This window comes from Apium graveolens, chromosome 11 (assembly GCF_009905375.1).
Source record: "Apium graveolens cultivar Ventura chromosome 11, ASM990537v1, whole genome shotgun sequence".
NCBI classification, from domain to species: Eukaryota; Viridiplantae; Streptophyta; class Magnoliopsida; order Apiales; family Apiaceae; genus Apium; species Apium graveolens.
In genome coordinates, this window is record NC_133657.1 from 199,278,558 (window position 1) to 199,290,546 (window position 11,989).

General features: G+C 32.1%; 1 protein-coding gene across 2 annotated transcripts; it reads left to right on the plus strand.

Moving 5' to 3' along the window:
* Positions 1–4,736: 4,736 nt before the first annotated feature.
* Positions 4,737–9,735, plus strand: LOC141698449 (nudix hydrolase 22, chloroplastic-like). Of its 2 annotated transcripts, XR_012565118.1 has the most exons (5): positions 4,737–5,151; positions 6,609–6,751; positions 8,885–9,004; positions 9,099–9,408; positions 9,482–9,735. XR_012565118.1 is itself a non-coding variant. In XM_074503142.1 (4 exons), exons 1-4 carry the CDS (start codon positions 4,788–4,790, stop codon positions 9,321–9,323), a joined length of 852 nt encoding a protein of 283 aa, XP_074359243.1. In that variant the 5' UTR covers positions 4,738–4,787; the 3' UTR covers positions 9,324–9,735. The 2 variants fall into 2 exon arrangements, 1 of the variants encoding a protein (XP_074359243.1); XM_074503142.1 differs by having other exon boundaries at positions 4,738–5,151; positions 9,099–9,735.
* The last annotated feature ends 2,254 nt before the right edge of the window (positions 9,736–11,989 follow it).

Genomic DNA, 11,989 nt, shown 5'->3' on the forward strand with positions numbered 1-11,989 from the left:
AAGATACGATGTTGGTAGAATACTCATATAAGATCCTTCGTCCTAAGCTTTTAGTATAACTAATCTTAACATGATATCAGAAAAGCAAATTAATGCCTCAAAGATGGGCACTCGTGATCCACTATTGATTTCTTTATAGTTGTCTTCGATATTTTACAGGAAGAACCGGCGGAAGAGAAGATATAAGAGGGAAAAATTAGTGTACATTTCTCATAATAGAGTCGAGAAATTTAATGAAAATGCTGAATTGACACATTTGTATGTACACCGAGACCTAAATAGATTTTATTTGCATTTGTATGTACACCGAGACCTAAATAGATTTTGTTTTTTTTTAGTTTTTTTTTTGTCATGAAAAGAAAATGTAATATTCCCAACTGGTATTCTAAACTTTGGATTGAAATTATACTGTTTCTTTGAGAATTCAAAATCTGAGGCTGTAGCAACATTGATCTTCTATGCTACGTCTACTCAGATCCAGCAAGGTAAACGGGACCTAAGTGTTGCACAATACAGTAGCAGCAAGTACGTACGTAAATAAACTGCCATTAGGGCCTGATAACTCCATAGTTAAGGCTGTGCATGTTAGGTAGTTATATACTGCATGGTCTACTTTCCAGGGCGGAACCAGGATCTTAAAATAACCGGAGCTAAAATGCACAAATTACGCAATTTTTCAGCATAGCCGGGATCTCCCCTCAAATTCCCTTTGGTCAGGATGGCCGGCGGGCGCGACCGCTACCCCAAATTCCGGTATAATCAATAAATTAGTATTAAAATTTATGAAAAAAAATTACATATTTATATATTTAGTAGTAAAAAATTATTTTCAATTTTCGCCCCCTCAAAAATATATAAAATTTTAAATTTAGTACTAATATTAATGATATTTACAATAATTATGAATTTAGATACAGGAATTCAAGTATGTATTTTATATTGAAATTATTAAAAATATAATTTATTAATTTATTTAATAGATAATAAATTAAAAATATATATTAATTATTCCGAAAAAAATTCGCACCCCGAACTCCGACTTTTGGCTCCGTCCCTGCCTCTAGTTACATGTATGTTGTTTAAAAAGGTGATGCGGATTGCGAAATATTGCTGGAATTGATAACTGCATGGCTAATGATCAGAAAACACAGCTATACTAATGAACCATAAAGAAACAGAACAGCTTCACTGTTAACTTTTAAGAATTAGCACAAGCTTTTAGAACTTGTGTTTGCATATGGTCCGGTCTACAGCAAATGTATAATACACTTACACCATAGTATACCTCGGATAAATGATCATCAGATGTGTAAAGTAGGATTTTAGGGCTTATGACATATTATAAAATCGTTTGTTCTGGATCATCTCTGAACCATCACCCCCTTAAACATTGTTGAAAAAATTTAGAGAAAAAAAACACCTACATTTTTTTTGCAGTGCTGTATTTCTTGTTATTTCTTTTCTTCTTCTAAAACTCAAGGTAAACTAGCCATTATATAGGTTTTACAAACATATTAAAACTAACTATTACTAAAACTAACCACTACTAATTAATGGGTAAATTACATGTTCATAATTTACTTCATAACTCCACTACCCTACTACTAAACAATTCTAAAATAATATTTTCTCTAATAATTAATCTATTGCTAAATATTTAATAATTAAATAAATAAATAATTAATAACTAAATTTAAGATTATTCCAACAAACATGTGCATCATGATTACGAACAAAGTAATTTACTCTCAAGTCTAACATCAATTACTGGGCTGTTAAGCAACCATTACGATTCATATGATATTCGGACAGTTACTAAACAAAACAAAACGACCTCATGACTACAGCACATCTGAAAAAATAACAAAGATGGACAGTTGCGGAATCATGATTATAAAACAGTGAGGACTAATATGAATTATTTGCTAAATTTGGATGGTTGCCGGTGCTTAAAACACACTTTTTCCTAATTTTGAACTGATATTTAGGCATTGAAAAAATCTTTACTAAAATTTTCAGTTTAAGCCAGATTTCAGCCTAAGTTAACCTCTCTTGATTTCCCTCCTACACATGGCAAATGACCAACTATAAGGGTCGAGCACCTCCCGATTGACTACATACTGTTGTGAGATAATCCAACAAGTATTAATGCAGTGAGCTGCTTGCTGATGAATGAAGCAGATGTATGAATCAATACTCTATCTGATCTATGATAGGTAAGTTAATCTCAGACAGATTCAGATACAAGGTTTGTTTTAGCTTCAATTGACACTGTGCAGTCTGCATGGCTAGAAGGTTTGTTTAGAATTCGAGGATCTTATCCCATTCCGAACAAACACATTAAGAGCCAACTTGTTGATCTTCAATTGCTAGCTTCGGGACAAAGCGCCAACAATTTTGTGCACAAAAGCTGAAATACTCTTGCCATATTATATTACGGGTCTTGTTTTGACTAGTATATGGTTAAATTGATCAAGTTTTGACCGGTAATTACGATAATTTTATGTATTATTCTAAAAATATAAAAAATACATTTGACAGAAAATTAGATATATTTTCTAATGATGCTAATTTTAAAATTTATTTAATTATATATTATGTAATTTACGGTCAAAATTTAAATAATTTGACCATAAATTAGTCAAAATATGATACATAATCTATACTATACTATTACAAGCAAAACACCCTCTATTTGGTAGTCGGTTGCTTGTTATAGTTGTTTGGTACTACAAATAACAACCGTCAGATCTAAAGTCAGATAGATGAGAACCGTTGATGCAATAATAAATATTATTATATTAATATTAAACTGCTCTCATGGATTCAGGGTTCGAACCTCGACAACAGCTTACTATATTTAAACTTTTATATTCTTTATTTTAACAATTTCTACAGGTTCAGGGCTCGAATCCCGTGAACAACATATTATATTATATTATTTATTTTCAGTCAAGTCTCAAATTATCACAAAACATCCTGTATTTGGTAGTCAGTTGTTCGGTATAGTTGTTTGATACGACAAATAACAACCATTCGAATGGGAACCGTTGAATGCAATAATAAAATAATATTTAAACTAATATTTAAACTGCTCTCATGAATCCAAAGTTCGAACCCCGTCAACAACTTATTATATTTAAACTTTTATATTCTTTATTTTAACAATTTTCATAGGTTGAGGGCTTGAGTCCCGTGAACAACATATAATATTATATTATTTATTTTCAGTCAAGTCTCAAATTATCACACAACATTTATTATTAGAACTTATTATTTTCTTCAATTTATTTTTCAACTATTGAAAATATATATCAAAATATAATAATTTTAATATAAAATTATATTATTAAAAATTATTTAAGTGTTAAAAGCAATCCGTGCATCGTATGGGTCATATGCTTGTATGAGATTAAGCGAGTAACATTTATAAAAATACTAGGTGCCATTTGAATTGTGAATTCAAATCAGAAATAGAAATGAGATTTCAATAAAAAAATTATTAGAATCTTTTTCCTTTTCTAAGTTAACTGATTTTATTACCTACTGGCTACTGCCTACCGGCATCCTAATTATGCACCTATCTTTTGTAAATTTGTAAAAATAATACGGGGATTAAGTAGATGTGAGAATGACTTTTAAGAGTAGTGATATATATTCCGAATCCGTTTTAAAAAAAAAAAGATCAAAACGTTATAATTTTGGTGTTCAACTTATCCTAATACAATATTACGATAATAAAAGTGCAGTAGTACCTTATCTTATTTTTGTTCTTTATTTCAGATTGCAAATATTTTTAATACGCACTTTATATAGCAGTATTTATAAAAGGTGTGAAAAATCATTTTAACTCACAAGTGATTTAATCGAATATTTAATGTATATTTATATTTTGAGAGGGTTTGTGTTTGTTAATTGAACTAGATTGTAAAATTTATTTTTGCGAAAGTATTTTAAAATTCATTTTTGTAAGAAAAATAAAAATTTAACACATAAATAAATTAAATTCTACAAAATATATAATTCACCTCTAGGAAATATATTGTACATTTGCAACATAAAACATGTGACATTATTACATACAAGAATGTACATCTCTCACAACACCTGGGTCTTCATTTTTTTGTCGAATTTAAAGCAGATTTCATTAATGACTTCAAACAGATTCAATCAGGACAAACCCCTGATCAAGCCTAGGTTGAAAAACTAATTAGCCGTTTTGTTTTCGGATTACTTAACAAACTGAATACAGATATTCTGAAAATAAAAAATGAACGTAATGGTTTCCCGGACAATCCAGCACGCATTCCCCCCGAAAATAGTAACTTCACAATTGACCCTCACATTAATTCGATTGATATTGCAATATTCAGATGACTCAGTTACAATAATTGAGTTTATAGGCCTCATGTTATGAACAAATATTTTTTGTCATGTGATTTTCACCACCATTTCAAACGCACTCCAGTTATTTATCTGTCGAACACCAGCTATACACCTAACAAAAGTGTTGTTGAGGCGAGACATCCAGATTTCCCAATATACCATCCAATTCATTTTTAACACAACCATCACATCGCACAAAGCAAGATATATTACATAAATCGAGACAATCAAACACACAAATAATAATTTAAACAGAATAGTACAAAAAAAATCCAAAATTCAAAAATCTTGGAATAACGTTAAATTGTAATATGTTATTAGACACATATTTTGAATCCAAAATTCAATTCTTCATTTTGTTACTCCAAAACTAACATTTCCAAATCAAACAACATGTTACTATGCTTACACTAATCAAAAGAATCTCAACATCATCAATGTCTTCAATCCCCTCACCATCTCTCTCAAAAACCTTAACAGACCCAAAAAGTTGCTTAATGGGCTCATCAAGACTTGCTGCTTTAGCCCAACAACTCAGACTTTACAAACACCCACCAACATTTGATGATGAAGAGGAGGAAAGAATTGAAAAAAGTGGTGATAAAGTTGTTTCTCAAGTGGGTTTTGTAGAGTCTGCAACACCTGTAAAGAGTGAGAAGTTTAGGCCTAAAAGAGCTGCTGTTTTGATTTGTTTGTTTGAAGGGGAGTGTGGTGATCTTCGTGTTATTCTTACTAAGAGGTCTTCTGGATTGTCTACTCATTCGGGTTTGTGGCATTTTTTTAATTCTTGGAAAATTGGGTGTGAATTGTTGATGATTGTGTTTTATTGTTTTTTTTGTGAAATTTTTGAAGTGGGTTGTGATGATTTCTATAAAGCTTGAATCTTTACTCATTTGTAGGCTCTTTTGAATTTTTACTCATTTGGGTTTGTGGCATTTTATTTGATTTTTGGAGAATTGGGTGTTTTTTATTGGTGAATTGTTGATGAATTTGTGGTTTGTTGGATTTTTTGTGAGATTATTGAAGTGGGTTGTGATGATTTCTTTAAAGTTTGAATCTTTGGTAATTTGATGATAATATGATTAATATCTATAGGCTCTTTTGAATTGTCTACTCATTTGCATTTGTGGCATTTTTTTGTGTGGAGAATTGGGTGTTTTTTATTTTGAATGGTTGATGATTGTGTGGTTTATTGGATATTTTGTGACAATATTGAAGTGGGTTTAGATAATATTTGTAAAGTTTGAATCTTTGGTTATTTGATGATGATCGGATTAATATCTATAGGCCCTTCTGGATTGTCTACTTATTCTCTGAGAATTGGGTTTTCTTTTGGGTAGTACATATACAATTTGTGTGTATGTGCTGATGATTGTGTGTATCATTGGATTTCTGTTGAAATTATTGAAACTGGTTTTAATAATATGTATAAAGTTTGAATCTTTGGTTATCCAAAGGTTTGTCTACTTATTCGGGTTTGTAGAAAGTTTTTAATTTTGGGGAAATTGGGTGTTCTGTTATTGTGATCACTGTTGATTGTGTTGTTTTTGGATTTTCTCGGGAAATTATTGAAGTGGGTTATGATATCATGTATAAAGTTTGGTTCTTTTGTTCATCAATGATTGTTTTTGGTGTATTTGTGTTAGGTTTTTGGGTAATTGCTGGTTCGTTAACAAATAATTGCTTCTTATGTGAGGTTTAGGTAATGTAAGTGATACATGGTTCTTATATCAACTAGTATATGTCTTGGTTGTTGGTAATGATTATGTCGGTTTCCATGGGATGTTGAATACTCACTAGTGATGGTGTTATTTATATGTTTTGGTGATTATGATTACTGTAGTTTTTGAATCTTATCTGCCTAATTTGTGTTGATTGTGACTGTTGTGATAAAGAAATGTTGACAGATTTGTTTGCAGTGTTGATAGTGAAATTTGATATATTATGTAAAATTTTAAAAAATGGTCTTGATTCTTGTTTCATTGTGATATGACTTGTGAAAGTGTGTGGGTCTGAAAAGTATGAAATGAAGTTTGTAAGCTAAACATACATATGAAAACATCATTTTGAGGGAAGACTAGAGAGGGATGTAACTCTAGTGAGTTGTGTATAAATGATGTAATTCTAACTTAATTGAGATAGTAATTGTTTAGTTTGGTGGAAATATGTACCGTAACTTGTTTTTTGTTCTTAATTGAACAAATGAATTTATCTGTCTTCAGGTGAAGTTGCATTACCGGGAGGGAAAGCAGATGAGGGAGATGCAGATGATTTCCAGACAGCAACTAGAGAAGCACATGAAGAGATAGGGCTGGATCCTTCGCTTGTGAATGTTGTTACTGTCCTTGAGCCGTTTTTGTCCAAGGTATGTGTACTGTGTTTCAGGTAAGTGATTCCAAAGCTTTGATCCTCACCGTTAAATATTTTTGGAATGGTAAACAAGAGAATCTAGACAATTTTTTTGGAAAAATAAATCTGTTTCGGTTATACTGAAAATCTCGAGCTTATTAAAATATTTTCCAATGCTTGATCTTTTACTACTGATTTGTTAAGTTAAAATATTATTTTGGTAAGGCTAGCAATAAAAGATCGTGAAGAAATGTAGTTTTTATGTCAGCTACATATGTGCACCAGAACTTTAAAATCATATGCGAACATGCAACTTAATTTGTATGTTTTGTATAATCTATTTTTGTATGGGAGGGGGCGGTATAAGAATGAATGAAATAAGGGTGAATTCAAGCTTACGAGCTGCGTGAAGTTATATGGTTTCCGGGAACTGCCTCATCTTTACTATGGAAAAATGAACATGTAATGATGGGTATTATTTGTTGTCATCTTTCAGAAGGCAGAACACTTGGTTGTGCTGCTTTGACACCTTACAATTTCCTAATCACTTTTGTCAATTAAATTTTTTTCAGTACCCTGGGTTTTAGGGTTTACGGTTTGGGGATTAGGGTTTAGGGTTTAGGGTTTAGGGTTTTAGGATTTAGGATTTAGGGTTTGGGCTTTGGTTTAGGGTTTTGAGGTTTTATAAAAATAATCTTTAATTAGAAGGATGTTTGAACTAGAAAAACGTGTGATGGACTGTTGATCTAAATATTTCACCTTAAACAAACTTTCACGTGTGTCATATCTTATCCACAATTGCCTTGGTCTTCAATCATAGAATATCATATACTCCTTTTGGAGGTTGTCTTTGTTCAAACGAAGTTGCATTGCCTCGATGGAATTACGCAAGGTAGAAGTGTTTTCCGCCTACCCTCAAATAGATGATGGTGGAGTGATTGATTAATCGGTCATCTCTTGTTCCGGACATTAAGAAAAATACAAACTGAAGGGAAGAAAAGTAAAATCCAGCAATCAAAAAGAATGAACCTAAGAATACGATTCTAAAATCAAGTCCTGTGGACTTATCTTCTCTCCTATTTTCCTCTGTTCTTTTCTATTTCGGTACTTCTCATCCCCATTTTTCTCCCTCCGAAATTTAATCTCTATTACCCTACCTTATTTGTTTATATTTATGTGAACAAAAAATATCTTTCTTCATTTATTCTTTTTCTATAATTTTTAAGTCTTCTTTTTGTATCTACTATCCTTGCTCATTTTATATATTAAAAGAAGTATTTTTACAGTACTATATTCAAATCTTTCTGTTCTTATTATTATGTGTCTACATATATTCTGTATCCCTGGATGTATCTTCAATAATGCAACCACCTCGCTTCACCTTTAATAGCACTGCAGTCACCTAATTGTTTCCCGTGCTGCTAGGAAACCATTGTACTTTACAGTTGATTGTTTAATATATCCCTGGATGTATCTTCAATAATGCAACCACCTCGCTTCACCTTTAATAGCACTGCAGTCACCTAATTGTTTCCCGTGCTGCTATACAGAATATATTTTATATATTAAAAGAAGTATTTTTACAGTACTATATTCAAATCTTTCTGTTCTTATTATTATGTGTCTACATATATTCTGTATCCCTGGATGTATCTTCAATAATGCAACCACCTCGCTTCACCTTTAATAGCACTGCAGTCACCTAATTGTTTCCCGTGCTGCTAGGAAACCATTGTACTTTACAGTTGATTGTTTTTTCTTAAATTTTCTATTGGATAGATATCCTATGGATGTTATCTGGATTTTAAAACGCCTCCTTCATGAGTCCATGATTTGGATTCTATTGAGCAATTCTTAATTTTTTTTACTGTAGGATTTTTCATCTAGAAGTCTAAACTAGCCATTTGTTTAGGAGAAGCCAGTCAAGCTCTACGACTATGTTTGTTCATGTAATTATTCTAATTACTTTACAATTGATACTATATGTAGTACTTGACTTATCCCATGGGAAGATGGGCTGAATAGAAGTCACTTTTCAGTTCATTTCCAGGAGATTTTATAATACATAGGGAGAGCAAAAAATTATAATCCACATTATTTTCATCTTTCTTCCTTACGTGCAATTGACAAAGTTATTTTTGGTATGCAGCACCTTCTCAGAGTGATTCCTGTCATCGGCATACTTCCGGATATAAAAGCATTTACGCCTACCCTCTGTGTTGCGGAAGTGGAAGCAGTATTTGATGCTCCACTGGAAATGTTCCTAAAGGTTAATTCTTCAGAATATCTATTTTTTGTAACAGATTATCATATTAGTTTTTGTCAAAAATCAGTTATTAAATATGCCTAGATAATTTATTCAGGATGAAAATCGAAGATCAGAAGAGAGAGAGTGGATGGGAGACAAGTATCTGATTCATTTTTTTGACTATGAAATAGACAATAAGAAGTATGTCATATGGGGCCTAACCGCTGGGATCTTGATCAGGGCGGCATCAGTTGTGTACAAAAGACCCCCAAATTTCATAGAGCAGAATCCAAAATTTAAGCTTCCCAAGGCCGTGGACAAAGATGTTACAATGCCATAGCTGAGATTTGCTTTGTACTTTGCATGTGATATACCTGCATTACTTTCCAATTATCCAAGATGAATTTGCTTAGTCCCCAGTCCAGGTATGCACCAAACTATTTGATATTCTGAAATTCGCTAGGTATCCGATTTGAGGGATGTTTACATTGTTAATAGAGCGTCTAAAAGAGTTCGATGTGATGAGGCAACCTTGTCTATTCAGTCTTTATCGCAATGGATGATTGCATGAGGCCTGTAAAGAGTAGTCTTTATACACAAACGTAGAAGGATCATTCTCAAGTTCTGAAGCCGATTCACTGCCGATTCACTGAAGTGAATCGAAACTATCTGTAAAATCAAAAGTTGTACACCAACAGCTTGATTAACCTTACTCATTCGTGTGTAAAACGTGTATCAGTTCATTCTTCTTAGGCCTTAGCATTACTTCTGAATCGTTCACCAGTATGTAATCTGGATGTTCTACTTCTTTTAGGCTAAATAAACGATAACAATCATCTCTGTGTTAAAAATACCTTAAAGGTTCATCAAAATGCGGAAATGAAGTTTTCGAGAATTTTACTCAAATTTATTTTGTATTTTTCAGATATACCTATAAATCTTTATAACGAAACGAAATATACAGCTGTGCTGTCTTTGTGATTGGTAACATTTTCTCTGGAGATGAACCTAATAGGATTGGGTTAATTGCTCATAACTTTCAACTGGCCTATCGAGTAAAAAAAGCTTTCAAACGAATCACTAGCTAATTAAAAACTTTAAAATTTGTTATTCTCGGTTAGCCCCGTTAACTTTTTCAAAAGTCTGACAACTCTGAAAAATCTTAAATATCTGACAAATTCAAATATTAAAATTCACAGGTACATGTAGCAAGAATATTGAAATATTAAAATAAAAGCTTTGGTAAATAAAAGTGATTCGAGAATTTTAAATGTTTTACATTTTTCAAATTTTCAATGTATAAAATTGATAATTTTACCCTTTATTTTCAAATTTTATTATTATTATTTGGGTTTTGGGCTTTTTACATATTTTTTCTAATTCTTTAGATGGGATTATCATAAATTTTTTATTTTTTTTAAATTTTTTATTTATTTTCACAATTTTCCGTTAGATAACTAACGGAGCTGACGGAAAATGACCTATTTGAAAGTTTCTAATAGATTAGTGATTCGTTTGGAATTTTTTTCCACCCGGTAGGCCAATTGAATATTATCAGCTAGGACTGCACATGGGCTGGGTTGGGTTGGTTTGGCTATTTTAACGACCCAACCCATTTAAAACATGTTACAAAAATATCAACCCATTAAACTCAAAAAAATTATGAAACCCAACCCTATTGTGATGTGTTGGGTCGGGTTAGGTTAATCTAAAGTAAAATGATAAGGTGCTGCTATTTAATTGTTCTTGGAAATAAAACTATCAAAAGGAAACAGGACGAATGGACTAGTAATATTTAAAAATTCTGCTTATTACAGCTGATTATCAATTATCTTCCAAATGGATGATTTTAGGTTAAATAAGAATTATTTTAATTACAAAAAGGAAAAATGGGACTCCCCCATTAGATCCTAAGAACGAATCAAGATCTGCGTGTTTATAATTTATTTAAGGGTTCTTTATCTATTACACTCTGGCCTGTGGTCCGTAGAGCAAATAACACAAACAGATAGCTGGACTGCAAATTAAACCAATACTAAAATGGTTTGGGCCTATATAGTAGAACTGGGTTGGGTTGGGCAAAGGTTTTATTTATCAAAACTTTGACCCAACTCATAATAAACGGCCCAACTAAAAAATAACTCAATTAACCCACGGTCCCGAATGGGTCGGTTTGGTCGATCAAATTAAGGGTTGGGTTGGTTCGGTTTGAACGGGTTGGACAACCTATGAGCAGCTCTGTTATCAGCCACATCAGTAATGAAATAGCCTGATAACCCGAATAAGATAATAGCAAATTGAAGCTTGTCCCTTTCATCTCTCTTGAGTGGAGCTTCATTTATAATCACTTCATTCGCCACCAGCTCAAGATGGTGACCTTTCTGGGCTTCCATGTGGGTAGCCCATCATCTTAAACTGGGTCATTTTGACAAATGAAAGGTCTCTGGGCTGATCGGTTTCTGTTTTTGGGCCAGTTTCATGGTCTTCTCACTTCTAATGCTTTTGTCAAATGGGATTGTTACTGCAACTTGCAAGGTCTGGCGAATTTCTGGTTTTTATTTGGACATTGGGTAGTTTTGTATTTTTTGGCTAGCTATTAAATTTAGGAACCTGGTCCTGTCGATAATCATCCGCAGATAGAAAAAATCCTAAAAATGGTAAATCAAGAGCTGGTAGCCGATGTGGTCTCCTTGAATTTACAAAAAAAATTAGTGTTAAATTTATCAGCGAAAAAATTATAACCGACACATAGTTATGGCAATAGCTTATCGAGTTCCAATTTTAGAAACTTTATTTGTTTTTTTAAATTCTTTTTTTAGTTTAGGGTGTTTGGATATTTGAGATAAGTATGTCAATAGTGCAGAGAAAATGAAAGAAAATAAATGTATTTATAATAAGATATATCTTCAACTTAATTACAACAATAGCAATCAACCTATTTATACTTATAGGCTGATATACAAAATTAGAAAGATGGATAAACACCATCAATATCTGATTGTAATT

Coding starts and splice junctions, on each gene's coding strand:
- LOC141698449 (XM_074503142.1), top strand. CDS start 4,788: ATGCTTACACTAATCAAAAGAATCTCAACATCATCAATGTCTTCAATC. Junction 5,152..6,608: donor TGGATTGTCTACTCATTCGG/GTTTGTGGCATT, acceptor ATCTGTCTTCAG/GTGAAGTTGCATTACCGGGA. Junction 9,005..9,098: donor CACTGGAAATGTTCCTAAAG/GTTAATTCTTCA, acceptor TAATTTATTCAG/GATGAAAATCGAAGATCAGA.